This window comes from Mastomys coucha, unplaced genomic scaffold (genome assembly GCF_008632895.1).
Source record: "Mastomys coucha isolate ucsf_1 unplaced genomic scaffold, UCSF_Mcou_1 pScaffold1, whole genome shotgun sequence".
Taxonomy (NCBI): domain Eukaryota; kingdom Metazoa; phylum Chordata; class Mammalia; order Rodentia; family Muridae; genus Mastomys; species Mastomys coucha.
Window position 1 is genome coordinate 60407747 of NW_022196891.1, and position 20371 is coordinate 60428117.

Below are 20371 nucleotides of genomic sequence, written 5' to 3' on the forward strand. Positions count from 1 at the left end.
TTTCAAGACAGGGTTTCTCTGTACAGCTCTGGCTGTCCTGGAATTCACTCTGTAGACCAGAACTCACTCCACCTGCCTCTGCCTCCCAAGTGCTGGAATTAAAGGCGTGCACCACCACTGCCCAGCTTAAAAATTCTTTCAAACGTGTACTCAAGCACACATAGGCACACTTACTTATACAGGGTATAATAAACTTTTATGAAGGAGAACAATTTGGATGCATACATTCACCAAGTTGTCAATATGCATTGCCCTGTTGAGTAGGGGACCTACCTGTATGTGAATGAATGAAAGAACCAAGAAGGAATGACAGTCAAATAAACAAACAGAGCGTAAAACAAGAGCAAAAAATATTCTCAATGGGAAAAATAAAACAGAATGTTCTAGATCTTAGATGATAAGACTAATGGAATGGAAGCCTTTCATTTCAGAGCTAAGACGCCAGTGGAATTCTAGACATGTGTCTCAGACAAGGTCTGGCTGTGAGTCACTGAGTTTACACTGCTGAGCAATACTGTGTTGTCACTGGGATCCAACCATGGCATCTGTTGGCTTCCTTCACTCAACATTCTTTGCCAAGAGGAATGGACAGGAATGGCCACTGGTTCTTTCACACTGCAAATGTTACCCCTCAGACAAGAACCAAATGGGAATGTTTAACTCGTGAGTTCTCACCTAAAGCTTCCACAACTGTTCCTGAGCTGACACCAGGGTGGCAGACGTCACCAGAGCAGTCCTGAGCAGGGGCCCAATGGAATGAGAAGGCTTCCATTGTGACTTAGATTTCTTGCCTTGGTTGGCAGTAGGGACCAAGATAAACTATTGGGTTCCATTCCATTTCCAAGACCATCTGAGCTGGAACTGGTATTAGGATCAGGGACATAGTTCAGAGTTCAGCCCAGAAAACTTGGGTGCTCTGTTCCTACATTCTACACATGGGACCCAACAGTGAAGCCAGGGACATTCCTTAAGGCTAACAGGAAGCAAAGCTGGACCCTTTTAGCTAATGTTAGCTTGAGAGTTACAACTGACAATTAAAAAGTTACTTTTCGTCCTGATACATATAATTGTAGAATTAAAAGTTAATATTAAATTTCTAATTAACACTACTAGATAAGTTGGGCTGGGAAGCTTTTTGTTTTATTGGCCCTTTCTTGGACCTTATAGATATTTATCCTTGCTAGAATACAGTTGTTGATTAATGCCAATTTTCCTTGCCTGGCATTAAGAAAAATAACAATCCACCTATGCCTACTGATTTCCAAATATTCTAGTGAAGAAGGCATGCTGTCTCTAAGAACTATTTCTAGGTCAACTATATTTTTATATTTAGACAAAAAAAATGGACCTTAATTGATTTACTCAATTTGTGGCCTGTTAGTTCAATAGATATTTCATGAACATGTGTTATGTGTCTGACAATAATATTTCATGTTTCAAACATACAGCTGAGTTGTTAGTCCATTTTTCTATCTTTCCCAACCCCAGGCTGCCATCAAAGGGAGGAGGTATATCATTTATTGACCCAGAAGCAGTTTCAAAACCATGTAGACAGGCTATCACCTAAAAGATGAAGCAGTTTGAAAACTACCTTAAAAAGTTCAGAATTCGCAAAAATGCTGTGTGCTGGAATAAAAATGTTCTGCTAGCTGCTATTGCGTGCTTCGCTACTGATTAATCAAGTTGACTTGAGGAACAGAGTGCAATGATTTATGTCAGTCCTGTTACATTGTATATTTGTGAACTCGATTTTCTGGCTTAGCTTCTAAAGGTACTGGAAGATACTCAACTGTTCTTTGATCTTTTCATCTGAGAGCAAAGAGCACCATGTTTAGGCCATGACTCAGCTCCTTCTGATGATTGAAGCTGTGATATTATCTCCAGTTTGCAGTAAAATGAGTTTTTCCATGCCTGAGAAGTAAGACCTAACTTACTTTGACATCTGAGTTTTCCATCTATCCATTATCAACACTTTAGTTATTGTTAAGCCGGGATTAAACAACCCTAAAAATAGACAATAGGTTTTTGAAGAGTGGAGGAGTCACATCTTATATCTTCACTTAGGTTTATCTTCAGCACTCGGCCTGCCACTCTGTAGTTCTTGCTGAGTGACTTGTTTTATGGTCAGTAGTCAGCGACCCTGTGCTTTATAAGAGGCACATTTTTAGCTCTTTGCCCTCAGTCAAGCCCACTTACATTTAAGAAACGTCATCAAATACCATTGTTCTGTTTCCCATTCTCTCTCAATTCTTTTGTTGAGATAAATGACCACAGCATCTTAACTCAGGTAATAACCGAGCTTGGGAAATGACTCTAACAGAGCACAGATTGTTTCTAATAGGAACCTTTATATCCCAGCTTGCTAATAAGTGACAGGCATGGACTTAAAGAATGAGATGAACAGGCAGATGTATGTGAAATTTATGCAGGAAACTGGAAGTTACCAGAAACCATCGTGTTAGTTTTGTCTGCAGGCACCTCGGTGATGGATTTTCCAAAAACTCCATATATGCACACAACTTTCCGGAACCTGCTTAGTCCTAAGACTGACAGCTTCCTCATGACAAAGGATCATGAGATGAAGATCTGCTTGCGTTTAGAATAAGGGATTCTTCCCGCGGGGCTCTTGGAGTTATCCTTCCAGAAGGAAGCCCACCCCTTGTGCTCCTCTGCACAGTAGTTTAAAAGCCCAATCCACATTGAATTTATTATAATAATAAACACCCTGGTAAAATTATACCACTAAAAGTCCCCAATTACATTGAATTACAATTTATATTATCGTTTTATTAACGGTATTTTAATTAAGTAATTTATTTACTTTACATCCTGATCACAGCTTCTCCTCTCTTCTCCCAGTCCCTTCCTCTCACTTTGCCTTCTCCCTCATCTACCCCTTCCCTTCTCCTCAGAAGAGGGGAGACCTCCAGTGGATATTCATCAGCCTTAGCATATTAAGTTACAATAAGATGCTAGGAGCATCTTCTCCTACTGAGGCTAGACAAGGCAACCCACTTAGGGGGAAGGGATCCAAAGGTAGGCAACGAAGTCAGAAGACAGCCTCTACTCCCACGTTAGGAGTCCCACAGGAAGTCCCAGCTGCACAACTGTTACATATTCGCAGAGGGCCTAGGTCTGTCCCATGCATAGTCTATGGTTGGCAGTTCAGCCTCTAGGCGCCCCTATGGGCCCAAGTTAGTTGATTCTGTATGTTTTCTTGTGGCGTCCTTGACCAGACTTGAGGGGGAAGGGAAGCGGCTTCTCTGGGATGAGCTAGAAACCTAGGAGAGTAGAAAGTCCCAGGAACCTATGAGAGTAACCCTAGCTAAGACTCCTAGCAATGGGGATGTGGAGCCTGAACCAGCCATCTCCTGTAACCACTAAAGACTGCCAATGGAAGGATTGGGACACTAACCCACCCATGAAACTTTAGAGCCACAATTTGTCCTCCCTACAGGATGCGGAGAGTTAACAGATGGAGCAGAATTTGAGGGAAGGGCTGCTAACCAATGACTAGCCAAATTTGAGACCCATACCATGAGAGGGAGCCCACCTCTGACATTATTAATGATATTCTGCTCTACTTACAGACAGGAGCCTAGCATCATTGTTAACAGAGAGGCTTCACTCAGCAATGCAGTGATGGATGTAAATGCAGAGACTCAGAGCCAAACATGAAGTGGAGACTGGGCAATGCACCAGGGTACAGGAAATGCTTAGATGAGGCTGTTTCTACCTTGGCCCTAGGTGCTCATTTTTTAAACTTATTTCTGGCTACATTATGTATCCAGAGGGTAGACTTGTAGGTGCTTAATATTTATGCTTATTCCCTGTTGATACTGTTCCAGAGTATCAAAGCAAAAACTCTTATGGTTTCTGACTTTCTGCCTTACACGAATAATAGAACCAATAATGATCATCCATTAGAAATCCAGAATGTAGTAATACTCTGTTGCTCTTTATCCAGCAATCAGACTGGTGAAGATAGGAGGCCAGACAAAATCAACAATTGCTAAATGTCAAATGGGAGGTGCAATGGCTTAGTGGATTGCAGTCAAAGATTTAACTCTGTTAGCTAGCTACAATTCCCGTGCAAGCCACTTCAGTTGGATAGATGTCAGGCTCATATCTGCTAGCAAGGTAGAACACAATGGCTGGGCGAGCACCGCGAGGCAAGGACAGGAACGGAACTGGTCCCTGTGTTTGGTGGCTTACCTGAGTTGTGGGAAGTGCACCTGGAACTCGGTTCTCACAAAATCAGGGTTAGGGTTAGGGTTAGGGTTAGGGTTAGGGTTAGGGTTAGGGTTAGGGTTAGGGTTAGGGTTAGGTTAGACACACAGACTTTTAAAAACAGTGCTCTAAACCTGGTTAGTTAGTATATAGGAAATACAAATAAAAGAATAAATACCAAGTAGCAGATAGAGAGCAACATCAATCAGGTGTTTACAACTGCTAGAAGAGATCGCCCTCATTCAGTCAGCAGCTTAATACTATCAGCAGAGAGGAACCTTGTTAGGGAGTGTGTGGTTGGATTAAGGAAGTCAGCTGTTTTCTTTTTTTCTCTTTTTTATTAATTAATTAATTTTTTATACTCCATATTTTATCCTCCCCCTACATCCACCTTCCGACTTTTCTACATCCTGTACCTCCTCCCCATTCCCCTGTCTTCACATGGATGTTCCCATCCCCATCCCACCTGACCTCTAAACTCCTTGGGGCCTCCAGTCTCTTGAGGGTTAGGTGCATCATCTCTGAATGAAAACAGACCCAGAAGTCCTCTACTGTATGTGTGTTGGGGGCCTCATATCAGCTGATGTATGCTGTCTGTTTGGTGGTCCAGTGTTTGAGAGATCTTGGGGGTCCAGATTAATTGAGACTGCTGGTCCTCCTACAGCGTTGCCCTTCTCCTCAGCTTCTTTCAGCCTTCCCTAATTCAACAACAGGAGTTAGCTGCTTCTGTCCATTGGTTGGGTGCAAATATCTGCATCTGATTCTTTCAGTTGCTTGTTGGGTCTTCCAGAGTGCGGTCATGCTAGGTCCCTTTTTGTGAGAGCTCCATAGCTTCAGTAATAGTGTCAGGACTTGGAACCTCCCCTTGAGCTGGGTCCCACTTTGGGCCTGTTGCTGGACCTTCTTTTCCTCAGGCTCCTCTCCATTCCCATCCCTGTAATTCTTTCAGACAGGAACAATTATGGGTCAGAGATGTGACTGTGGAATGGCAACCCCATCTCTTACTTGATGTCCTGTCTTCCTGGTGGAGGTGGGCTCTATAAGTTCCCTCTCCCTACTGTCAGGCATTTCATCTAAGGTCCCTCCCTTTGAGTACTGATAGTCTCTCATCTCTCAGGTCTTTGGTGCACTCTAGAGGGTCCCCCCCCAACCTCCTATCTCCCGAGGTTGCCTGTTTCCATTCTTTCTGCTAGCCCTCAGGGTTTCAGTCTTTTTCCCTCACCCAATACCAGATCAGGTTCTCCTCTCCACCTTCACAGTCCACTTTCCCACCCAGATCCCTCCTTCCCCACTGTCAATTCCCCACTTTCAATTGAGCTTTCTCTCTGTGGTGGTTTAATATGCCTAGCCCATGGGAAGTGGCACTATTTGTAGGTGTGGCCTTGTTGGAGTAGGTGTGGCCTTGTTGGAGTAGGTGTGGCCTTGTTGGAGGAAGTTCATCCCTGTGGGGTTGGGCTTTAGAGTTAATGCTCAAGCCCCACCCAGTATGGAAGACAGCCTCCTCCAGACTGCCTGGTGTCTTCTTCTCCTGCCTGTGGGTCAAGATGTTGAACTCTGGACTCTTCCAGCACCATGTTTGCCTGCACACTGCCATGCTTCTCACCATGATAATAATGGACTAAACCTATTAAACTGTAAGGCAGCTCCAGTTAAACATTGTCCTTTATAAGAGTCGGCTTGGTCATGCTGTCTCTTCATAGCAATGAAACCTTAACTAAGACACCTTCCACGGGTGAAGCTGACCTTGGCTGAGCTTCTGGCTTTTTGTTTCTACCATAGGTCTTTTTATATCGTGATCCCACAATATAACAGTAGTAACCTCTGATGGTAATAGTACACTCTGTAATTGTTCTCAAGTACACAAGGTTTCACTCTTCAGCTGTTCTCTGTTCTCTTCCTGCTCCACCACAGCATCAGAGCAGCCAGCCTGACCCTGAACAAAGGCTCTTGAAAGACACCTGACATAATAAACATTTTGGAGACTGAAGTTGGAGGGCCACTTTCTTGCTAGAGCCAGCTTCTCAGTGAGTTTAAAGAGCACACAACAGCTCATCAAAATAATGTGTATTAGACCAAGCAACATTTCCGTTTCCTTAAATGAATTCTGTGACTGTGGCCTTTATTGGAGGGGTGGCCTAGGTGAAAGATTAAAGATCTGGAAAGAAGAAATGAACATATGAGGAAAGGGGAGCGAGTCCCAGTCATGTGAAAGATGAGGTGTGATGGAAAGGAAGTGCTTATGAACGAAATCCTCTCCCACCTCAATACTTACCAACCCCCAGGAGCACAAACTGTAAGTATATTTACAGATAAGTTCTTTCAAGAGTTGATTAAGGTTAAATGACATCATTAGGATGCAGCCAATCCTGTACAGGTCCATATGAGAAGAGAGATTAAGACATAGATCCTCTCAGAGGATGGGAACCACCTAGAAGCCAAGGATAGAAACCTCAGAGAGAAACTAGATAGTAACAGATTTATTTTAGACTCTGTTTCCAGAACTGTGAGAAAACCAATGTCTGATGTTTACACGGGATTGTGTGAAGATCTGTGTAAGTTTTATTGTTGACTATGTCTGTGGTGTGGTATGAGACCGAGGCTGAGGTACTAAGGAAGGGGATGAAGGTCATTAACAGGGACAGTAAAGCCCACAGTATAAAGCTAGGGAACTTGTAACATTCTTGTAGCATTCTAAACAGAAGTTTGACGGTGCCAGTAGCAATTAAAGGTCAGTTTTCAGCTTACTGTGTTGATATCTTTGTAACAAAACCTGTCACATGAGATAATAAATGAGAAATTTCAAACCATAAAATAAACTTCCTTATCTTGAGGTGCAGGAATATAGGCCTATTAAGAACTAAGCGATCCGTGAACTGTGACAGGCTTATCTGCTCACAAAATGCTATCGTCTTGTGACTTTCCCTTGGTTTGATGTAGCCATAAAATTACATGGGTAGAGAGTTCCCAAGCATAGTACAGAGCCTGCCATATGATGTTTGCTACACAGGCAAGCAACTCTAGACAGGGTGCCCATGCAAATCTTCCTCGCAGGAGGATGGTTGGCATATAACTGGATCCCCTAAGCCAGTGGTTCCCAATCTGTGGGTCATGACTCCCTTTGGAGGTAGCATATCAGATGTCCTGCATATTTACATTATTCTGCATATTTCACAGTAAGATTCATAACAGTAGCAAAATTATAGTTATGAAGTAGCAACAAAATAATTTATGGTTGGGGTTACCACAATGTGAGAAGCTGTATTAAAGGGTAGCAGCATTGGGAAGGCTTGAGATCCACTGCCCTAAGCAAGGAATCTGAGCAAGCTCTACACCCATGCTGGAAAATCTTATAGCCTACCAGTTTTCTGTTGTTCCTGGACATCACTGCATTCCTTAAAGCAGATAGTAAAGATCTTCAGCCAGGCAACATTTTTCTGGGTAGAAGCCAAGAAACCCATGTTCCAAAAATACAAATTTTGTTTTTTTATCATGGCCTCCTGGGGGTACTGAAGGGTTTCCTGGACTGAGAAGAAAACCAGCCTTTCTGCTGTGCATCCAACACTAAGATGACCCCTTTTGCAATTATGGCTTAGATTCACGCAGGGAAGGGACTACATTGACATAAACCAATCCCGTTTGTATTTCCTTTCCTCTTTTCTTGCTTTGTTCTCCATGGTTCCTGCTTACCATCAGCCACCATGACCACCTGCTTAGTTAATTGTTGTTTTCTGTTACTTCTCTATCTTCTGCCAGGATCACATGGGCAATGAGTGTTTAAGAATTATATTCACTTCAGTGTCTTCAGTTGATAATGCTTGACAGGTGACAGACACTTGATAGTATTGTGAGTTGAAAACCTTCATGAAATGTGCCTCTTTGCTCCTGAATCTGAGAGTCCAGTTTTGATTCATCCATGAAAACTTGGGTTGGGAACTGAGGTTTGAGTCTCCCAAGGACCCAAGGGAAGGTGAAACCAGGTGAGGATTCTTTGGAGGTTTAATTGAACTGACAAGATACAAGCTTGTACTAAGAGAGAATCTAGAGACCTTCTCTGGAATCTTTTTTATTTATGTAGCAGGTATTTGGTTGGTTGAGGAAATCACAGACCATAGACAGCAAAAGCATAAAGAACTGGTCTATGATCTTGTGGATCTGCAATAGTGGGTGGGATATTCACTTAGAATCTAAGATTTTTTATTCAAAATAATGACCTTGATTCTCTCATCACATCATTGTCCTTGGAGTAAATGACTATATGTAGCATTACTTGGGATTCTGTACTCCTTGTAGAGTAACACTTGGAGTCCCTATTATATTACTGGTTACCATTTTAGGTGGTATTTACATAATACCTCTAGTCCTCAGTACATTCCTACAAAATTGATATCTTTTCTGGTTTACTAAAGCTAACTGTAGCTCATAGGAGGCTGATTTCAAAGCAACACAATATTAATAACACCCTTAGCACAGATAATTTACACTAACTGAACTGCTGTTCATTAGCAAATTAGATAGTACTTAATGCTAATAACTGACATTGGATCACAAACTTTACCAAAGTATTCATTAGTTAATGTATAGATTCTACAATCACCTGTGCAATCTACTTTTTCTAAGTATAGTGTTCCCTTATCTTCCCCACTAAAACATAGCTATGTTGGAATTTTTTTCCAGTAAAATAAAAACTTTAGAAAAATATTTCTTTGCATTTTACAGAATCTTATTATTTTTAGCATAAACCCCTGATTAAGCATAATCCTGTATCTCTGCCCCTCCCAGGCATAGCCCACGATCAAGCTAGTGTCTGCAATTACACACTATGAACCTTGGAAAGCTATCAGGGCCATTTGTTCATTTTCAGTTTGCTTATGTGTCTGTCTTCCCCTAGGAGATGGTGAAGACCATGAATCCAGAGCTATATCCCAACATCCAGTGAAGGATCTTATGTAAGTAGACACTGAGGATACACTTAGTAAAACTTGAATGTATGAGGGACTATATTTTATCAAATCATTGTAAATATATATCCTATATTTGACTCTGATGATTAAGAATAGACATTTAGTATGATTGTATGGATCAAAACTCATTTTCCTTTAGGATGGACAAAGTGCTTTGCCTTGCCCACTCCTTATAGACCAACTTCCAGGTTTAGCAACGGAACCCAGCAATATACTAGGAGAAGTGCATAGCTACATCGCAACCATAGCAGCTAACACTAACATTGCATTTACTATATGTGTTCTGGGATAGTTCACATTGTTTCATCTTATTGAATACAAAAGAGACACTGGGAAGAAGGAAATGTACTGTCAGCCTGATGATGCTGATGGGGAAACTGAGACACAGAACATATAACTACTTTCCCAAGATTATAGAGTTTGAAGTAATGAAGCTTCCGTTTGAACCCAACTTAGCTGTCTTCAGAACCTAAATGCTTGATCACTACTTCCTAAGACTTCTTTGTATTAACGAACCTAGCGGGTTAAGGTAGCCTATAAGGACAACTATATACTGGGACAATAATTTGATACATTATGTGATTTTTTTTGTATTTAGTGTTTCCTGTAACATTCATATTTCCTATCAAATTGCTATGACTTAGTAACCTTAGGGAAGGAACAACAGGATAAGCGTAGAAAACTGGTTAAAATTTGACCTTTAAGCACAAACAATAGGTACAGAAGACTAGACTCTTATTTTGTCACTCATGACAATCAGGCTTATTCACCCATAGAGGAGGGAGAAACAAGATTTGGGTTCAGGCTGCTGCACTGCAATGTTTGCTTAAAGGACAGCTGCACCCTAAGGATCTGCAGATTTTGTTGCAGAGAGAACAGTCCCGCTGCCATTTTTCTTCCTCTGATGATTTAATTTACATTCCAGTTGTTGCTTCCCCCACAGTTCCCTCTCCCACAATCCTCATTCCATTCCTCCTTCCAATTGCCTCTAAGAGGGTGGTCCTCCCCAACAAACCTCTTTCTTCCCTAGGGCCTCAAGTCTCTCAGAATTGAACTCTTCTTCTCCCACTAAAGCTTGACCAGTCAGACCTCTGCTATATTTGTGCCAGGAGCTTCCTACTGGCCTGTGTATGCTGCTGCTGATGGCTCACTCTCTGGGACCTCCCTCAGATCTGAGTAAGTTGAGACTGCTGGTCTTCCTATGGGGTCACTCTCCCCTTCAACATAGTCGATCCTTCTCCTGATTCAACACAGGAATCCCTGACTTCAGTTCAATGGTTGAGTGTAAGTATCTGTGTGTGTCTCAGCTGCTGGAAGGGTCTCTCAGAGGACAGCCATGCTAGGTTCTCATCTGTACACACATCAGAGCATTAGTAATAGTGCCAGGCCTTGGTGCTCTCCCATGAAATGGATCCCAAGTTGGGTCCATCATTAGACTACCATTCCTTCAGTCTCTTCTCCATTTTTGTCCCTGTAGTTCTTTTAGATAGGAACAGTTCTGAGTCAGAAATTTTGACTGTGTGTTAGTAACTCTGTCCCTCCACTTGAGGCCCTGTCTATCTACTGGAGGTTGACTCTTCAAGTTCCCTCTCCCCAATGTTGGACATTTTGGCTAAGGTCACCCCCCTTGAGTCCTTAGAGTCTCTCACCTCCTGGGTCCCTGGTACTTTCTAAAGAGTCTCCCTATCTCCTACCCCTAAAAGCTGCTTATTTCTGTACCACATTTTTTAACTAGGTTATTTGGGTTTTTAGAGGTTAACTTCTTGAATTCTTTATATATTTTGGATATTAGCCTTCTATCAGAATTAGGGTTAATGAAGTTTTTTTCCCAATCTGTAGGTTGCTGATGTATCCTATTGATGGTTCCTTTTGCCTTACAGAAGCTTTTCAGTTTCATGAGGTCTCATTTATTGATTGTTGATCTTAGAACCTGAGTCATTGATGTTCTGTTCAGGAAATTTCCCACCATGCCAATGAGTTTGTGGCTCTTTCCCATTTTCTCTTCTATTAGATTCAGTGTATCTTGGACTTGAGCTTTGTGCAGGGTAATAACTATGGATCTATTTTCATTCTCCTACATACAGACTGCTAGTTAGATTAGAACCATTTATTGAAGATGCTTTCTTTTTTCCACTGTATGTTTTTGGCTTCTTTTCCAAAGATCAAGTGTACATAGGTGTGTGGATTTACTTCTGGATCTTCAATTCTATTCCATTGATTGACCTGCCTATTTCTCTACCAATACCATTTGTTTTTCATCACTCTTGCCTTGTAGTACAGTTTGAGGTCAGGGATGGTGATTTCCCCAGAAGTTCTTTTATTGTTGAGAATTGTTTTGCCTATCCTGAATTTTTTTGCTTCTTCATATGAAGTTGGGAATTGCTCTTCCCATGTCTGTGAAGAATTGTGTTGGAATCTTGATGTGGATTGAATTGAATCTGTAGATTGCTTTTAGTAAGATGGCTGTTTTCACTATATTAATCCTACCAGTCCATGAACATGGTAGATATTTCCATCTTCGGAGGTCTTTGATTTATTTTTTTCAGGGATTTGAAGTTTTTGTTATATAGGTATTTCACTTGCTTGGTAAGTTACACCAAGACATTTTATACTATTTGTGGCTACCATGAAGGGTGTTATTTTCCTAATTTCATACATATCCTGTTTGCCATTTATATAAAGGAAGGGTGCTGATTTGTTTGAGTTAATTTTATATCCAGTCACTTTGCTGAAGTTATTTACCAGCTATAGTAGTTCTTTGTTGGAATTTTGGGGGTCGCTTATGTTTATTACCATACCATCTGCAAATAGTGACACTTTGATTTCTTCCTTTCTAATTTATATCCCCTTGATCTCCTTTTGTTGTCTAATTGCTCTGGCTAGAACTTCAAGTACTATATTGAATAGATAGGGAAAGAGTGGGCAACCTTGTGTTGTCTCAGATTTTAGTGGGATTGCTCCTAGTTTCTCTCCATTTAATTTGATGTTGGCTGTCAGTTTGCTGTATATTGATTTTATTATGTGTAGGTATGTGCCATGAATTCCTGATATCTTCAAGACTTTTAACATGAAGGGGTGTTATATTTTGGAGGATTTTTCAGTTTCTAATAAGATGATCATGTGGCTCTTTTCTTTGAGTTTGTTTCTATAGTGTATTCTGATGATGAATTTTCATATATTGAACCGTCCCTGCATCCCTAGGGTGAAGCCTATTTGGTCATTGTGAGTGATGCTTTTGGTATGTTCTTGGAATCAGTTTGAGAGAATTTTATTGAGTATTTTTGCATCAATATTCACAAGTGAGATTGGTCTGAAGTTCTCTTTCTTTGTTGTGTCTTTGTGTGGTTTAGGTATCAGAGTAACTTTGGCTTTATAGAATGAATTAGGTAGTGTTCCTCCTGTACTTCATGGAATTGTTTGAGGAGTATTGATATTAGCTCTTCTGTGAAGATCTAGTAGAGCTTTTTTTTTCAGAACAAGAAAGCACATAGAGGCTAGTAAGCTGCTGGAAGTTTCCTCAGTAGCATCGTGGAGTAAAAAAATAACAATACGGAGGATATAGCACCATAGATAAATAATACTGCTTAGTTCCCAAAGTTTCATGCTTAACAGAAAAAAAAGGTTTATCATGGATCAGAGAAGTTGGTTGGCTGAGAGCTAAGAGTGGTCATACCTTGATATGGATGTAAATGGGATGACATGGGTAAATGGGGTCCCCTGTGACCTGGGGGTAAGTAGGGCCTCATGCAACATGGGGTAAATAAAGTCTACTGATACATGGGGCAAATGGTGTCCCCTGTGAGCTGGGGGTAAGTAGGGTCTCTTGTAGCATGCAGTAAATGGGGTCCTATATGGTAAATGGAGTCCCCTGTGACTTGGGGTAAATAGGTTCCCCTGCGACGTGAAGTAAGTGTGGTCTCCTGTGACATGGGGTAAGTGAAGTCCCTGTGGCCTTATGGGTTGATGATGACAGGCTTGAGTTGGGCTCAATAAATGTCACTGTGGATCCTTGATGATGAAGATGAGTTCCATTAGACTTATACCTTTCTTCCTCTCATTTGGAAGACTGGCATCACTTGAGCCTCTTAGGATATTGTTTATAGGATGGAGCTAGGGCAACGACCTGAAATGACTGAGAAATTTCTGTCACCAGGCAGAAAATGAACTACGATAAAAAGTTATAAAAAGGATATAGCAAACAAAGTGAAATATCTTTCATATTACATATGAAAAGAGTCCAGCCTGGCAGGTAACATTTATTGCTTAATAGACTTTAAAGACTATGCTAATTTATCTAATCTTAGGTATTTAGACAGGGTTTCTATTCCCTACCCTTGAGTTAAATGAATAATTTATATAACAGCTAGGTTACATAAGGATTAATTTCCATCTCACTGAGGCCAAAATTCCTGTTCCTAAACATTTCACCAGTTTGTCAGGTTTTATCTCTTGGCAGTGTAATAAAACACTACAACTGGAACCAGTCTCAGTTTCCTTTATCCATTCTATTCAATGTTTAAGTCATAGGAAATCTATGTCCAAAATACAAGACATTTGCTTTTCATTCTTGGCTGGCTTCACAACAGTTTAAGTTATTATAAAAGGGCATTAAAAGAAGTTATAGACCATGTAGAGCTGGGTGAGTGCCTGGCATAGATTCTGGTTTCTCAGTTTGAAGGAAAGGAAAGGAATGTGTACAAGTTTGGACTGGGTTACCAAAGGATGGTTAAGCCAAAGCAAAGAGAGCATGGTATTAGACAGACTTTTAAATGTGGAAGGAATTGTTAGTTTTTCCTTGCAAACATAAGCATCTGTGTGTTGACTGACACATCCGTTATTCATGGGCTTATGGAGCAGATGAACCATCTACCATTAGGTCTCATTGAGCTTAGTTTGGACTGTCCATCATGGTCGGTGTGGTTTGTCTGTCTTGCAAACTAGAGTGTAGTTCCCTACCACCTCTTCATTTTTGGTCCTGTACACAGCCTGTCTAGTATCCCTGTTTACATGCTTTCTTTCTTCTGACCCTTTCTGGACTGGGAAATCAAAGCAATATTACTTCAAATCTCAATTTGGATGTTATTTTCCCACCCAATGTTCCTCAGTGCTTCCTCATGGGACATGAAATAAACCCTCATTCTCCAAACATCCTATGCCACTGTCCACAACTCAAGAGCCATTCTACATTTCTGCCCCCAATACACTATGCCTATCCACCCTGGCTTATGTTGGGTCTTGAAAATACCAGTTACTGCATCTCAATCTCCCTCACATAGGATCTTTCTCAGCTCTTCATGGTTTTCTTCAATTATTCTGATGATAAAGCTCTAGGTAATGTTTCCTTTTCTGCTAGTGAACACATTCAAATCCTCATTTTGCATTACTTTTCTTTAGGGCAAGATGAGCACACTATATTTGCTTTCATTGCATACATAACTATACACAATTATAACATAATTATACACTTGTATGCTTATTTGTTTGAAATTGCATCTCTAGTAGATAGTGAAGTCTATGTATAAGGAGACTTGTGATAATCTTGCTTGATTCTGTATTCCTGGCACTGCCAGCTAGGATAATACTGCTTGCTTGATAATTACTGACTCAGTGACAAATTAACATATTTCACAGAAAATACCTGGAGGCTGGTGTAGAGAAAGCCTGCATGTCCTCAGATGCCCTTAGTTTGTGATCAAATAAAATTAATGAATCTAAAAATTTCCCTTTCATTTAAAATTGAGAAATATGAGGCCAAGGAAATGACTTGATGGGTAAGGGTACCTGCAGTTCAACCATGAAAACTTGAACTCAAATCCCCATCATCCATACAAAACAGACAAACAAACCAATCAAGAACACCTTGAGCATGACTATGCATCCCTCAGCTAGGAAAGAGAGATGGGAAAATCCTTGGAGACAGCTGTCTTCCCAGGAAACTGAGCTTCAGGTTTAGTTAGAATCCCTGTCTCAAGGGAATAGAGTGGATCATGGTAGAGCAGGCTATGTAATGCCCTCCATACGTGCATAACTGGATGTGTGCAACTGCATACACATGTGCACACAGGAGCATGCACTACACACACACACACACACACACACACACACACACACACACACACACACACCACATGCATGCACAGACACACCAAAGAGCTCATAGATGAATATTGAGAAAGCAGATGACTTTTTAAGACTGATTTTTATTTTTAAGGCTATAATATAATTACAACACTTCTCCTTTCCCTCGCCCCAAACCTTCCCATTACCCCCCTCTGCAGGCTTTACATTTCTTCAAGGACTGTGACTTGTTTCAAACTGATCCTTTTGATCAATATGTATCTGTGTGCTTCTCAGATGATAGTCTCTGCTGTAGGATGTGGGATTCCAGTGGTCAAGAAGTTCAGTGTCCACTCTTACAGTATTTATATTCTGAGGTAGAATATTTCACAGAAAACTAATATATACAAATAAAGTTTAAAAGCAAAATGTAAAAATAAAAAGGTGTTTGTCTGTAAAGTTCATTTATTCTGCTCAGATTTTGAAACTTATTCATAATCTTTTGGTGTATATTTCTAAATGTATATGTTCAATAACACTGGACATGCACTGACATTTTAAAAATAGGTGCATTAAGCTCTTAGTATAGTTAACTGGATCATACTCTAACTTGTCTTAAATAAAGACATGTCTTGTAACAATGCCATTTCATAGTTTTTGTTGGCGATCTCTTACTTGGCAGTGCATAAAAAATGTTGTGGAATTTAAGAAGGAGCCAAAGAATACAGCATCATATTCATAGAGGACTGGCTATGAGAACAAAAACAAAAACAGAACTAGGAATCCCATTAGGCTGAGAATAATAAAAATGATAACCAATAGCATAAAACAGAGTTGAGGAGTTTGGAATGCAGCTCTAACGTGGTGTTAGTGATATTGAACTGTGGGTTCATTCAGTGGATGGCAGGAAGCTATCCATGACTAAGGAGTATGCATGGCAGGAGAGCCCACAGAACTGAAGCTGCAGTTACAGGATGCCAGGGAAGAGGGATGGTCTGGCAATGTGGGGCAAACTATTGTATGTTCTTCAATCTCTTCCAGAGAGGTTCCATACTGGGAGTCCCTAGGGCTGATAGAATGAATATTTATTCATTCATAAAGATTTATTTATTCAGTCCAACAGTGGCTGAAGTCACACTGGAGAGGCTATGAACACAGTAAGTGTTCAAGTCATGAGGGCAGATTCGTTAGTGGTCCTAAAAACATAGAGGCTTCCTGAAGAATCTCTTGTCTTCAGTTCATGTTGGAAAGCCAGGGACATTGGGATATAATGTCAGCAAAGAGTGGTAGCAACAGTGGCAGCAAAATAACCATAGGGCAGATGAGCTTTCCATCACAATGTGAAGGCTACAAGGCAAAAATCAAAGCTGTTCTTCCTTGGGCTTGCCTTTATCTGAACTACCACTGGAAGGTGCTATCCCTCTTTAGAGTTGGTATTCCAACTTTAGTTAAAATGATGAAGAAAATCTCTCATACGGATGCCCTTCTGATTTCCTTTCAGTTGGTTCTAGATTCAGCCAAGGTGATAACTAAGATTAATTGTGGCATGCTCCCTGAGGTAAGGTTTTTTTTTTTTTAATTTTTTAATTTTTTTTGCATTTTGATAGAGATGTTTCATAGGCAAAAGTCAAGCTTTAATAGTGTATTTTCATGCTTTAAGGAGGTATATGTTTTTGAAGGAGGAACAGGATACATATGTGGAGACTATTTGATTCCATGAGGTCTTTATACACAAACAAGACAGTTGACTCTTTCATGTACCAGACCTTGATAGGTGTGGACTGAAGCCATGCCATGCAGATGTCCATGCTGGCAATGGGATAGGAGAGCTCTGCCATGCTCCAGGGGCCCTCTGTCTGCTTTGGTAGGCTGAGTTCACCAGAAGGAATCAAGCCTGTGGGGTGGGGCACTAGATTTCTTTTCAGTTAAGAGATGATGAAGTTGGAGTATTCTCCCCTGCATCCACTGTTGAAATTTTGGTCACATCTAGTCCTAAGGATATCAAGCATTTGTGGCCTTGAGGGGTGTGGGCAACTAATGGCCTCCATGGTGGGGATTTTGCTTTAAACTCTCTTCACAAGTACTTCCTTAATACTAAATATAGAAGCCTTAGTTCGTTTTGCTTTTTGAATATATATACTTATATATATGTATATATACATATATATATATGTATACACACACACACACACACACACACACACACACACACACACACAGTCTGTGTTTTGAGCTCAAGTGGTTAACTGCCCACAGCCTGAGAAAGGAGCTGTTTGTGGATTTGGGCTCTCCCATTCTCACTAGCCTTCATACTGATCCCATTTCACACACATATATCTACAGACTGGTCTTCCTGGAACATTGTAAGGACACTATGAGCAGAGAAGACCTGACTATAAGTGTTTTCCCTTTTGTCTAAGGTCACATAAGGTCACATATCAGGAGCTTCAGGGAGAGTTCTTCTGAACCACGACCACCCCCGGGAGGAAGGGAATGGAGCATATTCCAGAAGAGGCTGAAATGACTCTCACCCAATTCAGGCTTAGTCAGGAAGACACATAGGGTCAGGGTTCCTATGACTCAGGAAGAGTGGGCCTGTGTTCTATCACTCTTTAAAAAGTTGATGTTGAGATTCATATAACACAAAGTTAATCATTTTGAAATCTATCTGGCAGGATTTAGTGCATTTAGAATGTTTTATGATGACTTTCTTAGTTCCTGGACAAAACATGGTCAAGAAAGAAGTTGGGGAGGAAAGGGTTTATTCAGCTTACACTTCCAATTTTCTGTTCATCACCAGAGGAGGTCAGGACTGGAACTCAAGCAGGTCAGGAAGCAGGACCTGACGCAGAGGCCATGGAGGGATGTTCCTTACTGACTTGCTTCCCCTGGCTTGCTCAGCCTGCTCTCTTATAGAACCCAAGACTACCAGCCCAGGGATGGTACCACCCACAATGGGCCCTCCCTGCTTGATTAGTAATTGAGAAAATGCCTTATAGCTGGATCTCATGGAGGCACTTCCTCACCTGAAGCTCCTTTCTCTGTGATAACTCGAGCTTGTGTCAAGTTGACACAAAACCAGCCAGTACAATGACCATCTCCATCTAGTTACAGGATGTTTTCATCTCCCCAAAAGGAAATCTCTCATCAAGCTCTTATTTCTATTTTCCTCCTTGCATAGTTCCTTCCAAAATTCCTGGCCCCCATCAAACATACTTTCTGCTGGTATTTTACAGGGGTATATTACAAGTTTAAATGTTAAGGATATTTCCTGTACAAGGAATCATACACTGTGTGATCTCATCACTTACTGATATAGTATTTTCAGGCTGATGTGTTAGTATTTCACTTGTTTTTAAAAGTATTTAACAATATCCCTCTATAGATAATTTCATGTTTAGTTTATCATTCATCTGTTGATACCCATTTAAATTCAATTTTATTTATTTATTTATTTATTTTTGTCTTCAGATGCACTAGAAGAGGGCGTCCGATCTCATTATGGGTGGTTGTGAGCCACCATGTGGTTGCTGGGATCCGAACTCAGGACCTTTGGAAGAGCAGTCAGTGCTCTTACCCGCTGAGCCATCTCGCTGGCTAAATTCAATTTTATAACAATTTAAAAAAAAACTCTCAAGAAGCATGTCGCTATGTAAGTCTTTAGAGTTAGATAACATAGACCTGGCTGTCAAACATATCAATCATTTCTGCAGTTCAGACTTTTGGATGAGATATGTCACAGACATGGAATAGGAAGAAGTCTGGCAAATTCCAGCTATGTTTGGGAAGAGACAACTCTGTGGAGTTTAGCAGGACTGCTTGTCAGTACACGTTGCCTGGCTCAAGCTCTCGGCTCTTTATCAAATCTTACAGGGATTTTGTCTCTGTAATTCTGGAACAATACGGTTTGTTGTAAAATATCACCATGAGCATTAGAGAGGGCTACAGGCATGTGAAATACCTCAGATGTGATTAGCACACACTGTGTCTGTCAGTTCTCTCTTATATAACCAGCTGTTTCTTACTTCTGCTAAGTAGAACAAGTATGTGGAGAATTCACCAAAATAAGAAGGTAAATACTGGCTGGTGAGATAGCTCAGTGGATAAGAGCACTGTTTGCCCTTCTGAAGGTCATGAGTTCAAATCCCAGCAACCACATGGTGGCTCATAACCACCCACAATGAAATTAAAACAAAACAAGAATGTAAATACTTTTGATTGGCATTTAACTCGTCTGGCAAATGTTGTCCAGGTTTTTGTACATCAGGTGCCAGGCACTGTGAGTCCTAGAGCACACATCAAAATATCAAAATGTTTTTTATCCTAGCCATTCTGACTGGTGTGAGGTAGAACCTCAGGGTTGTTTGGATTTGCATTTCCCTGATGACTAAGGATGCTGCACATTTCTTTTTCTTTCTTTTTTTTATATATATATATTTTTAAGTTTTATTGCATTATGAGAAAAGCTACATGACTTCAATTTATCTGAATTTGTTAACATTTAAAAACATTTTAAGTAATAGAATTAAATCACATTCTTGTTTTCCTTTTGTACCCCAACTCCTCCCAGAGATGCCCCTTTCAATACCTACAATATCTCTTTTTGTCATATTCTTTAAAATTTATAAAATATTATAACATAAAAGTTCATAGTATCATAAAAGTTGTTTGATATAAAACAACAATCAATTTAATAGTCTTATGTAGATGCTTGTCTACGGCATGTCTATGAAAATACTTATGTTTTTCTCAATATAAATTTTAAATAGCTACAAATGTATTAACTATATATTTCAAAATAATCCATAACTATTAATATTTTCTTAAATGAACATAAATATATAAAGTGTTTTTGTTTGTTTGTTTTGAATTTAGTAGAGCTTAAAATCTTGGCTCTTACTGTGATAACCTGATACAAGAGTTACAAACGTCAAGCAAAGCATTCAGTCTTACTCTTTGTTGTTCTCTTACAAACCCCCTCCCAATTTAATTGTCTATATTTCTTTTGGGTATATAAATACTTTTAAAATATGTAAGCTGTCCTGGAAACCATATTATAGTGTAAAAACATGAAATAAACAATACTACATATAGAGAGGCTGAGATAGGAGAAGCAAGATCTC

At 40.3% G+C, this 20371-nt stretch overlaps 2 protein-coding genes across 3 annotated transcripts in view; both read right to left on the reverse strand.

The window, feature by feature from the left end:
• LOC116102567 (dimethylaniline monooxygenase [N-oxide-forming] 3) overlaps positions 1 to 20371 on the reverse strand; it is a 74600-nt gene that overhangs the window by 23946 nt on the left and 30283 nt on the right. The gene's annotated exons all lie outside the window — the stretch shown is intronic.
• The window catches only part of Mroh9 (maestro heat like repeat family member 9), an 89157-nt gene continuing 74843 nt past the window's right edge, over positions 6058 to 20371 (reverse strand). The window contains exon 22 of the mRNA XM_031387353.1: positions 6058 to 6385. Coding sequence (XP_031243213.1) covers positions 6378 to 6385 — 8 coding nt within the window. The 3' untranslated portion in view covers positions 6058 to 6377. The remainder of the gene's footprint in view (positions 6386 to 20371) is intronic.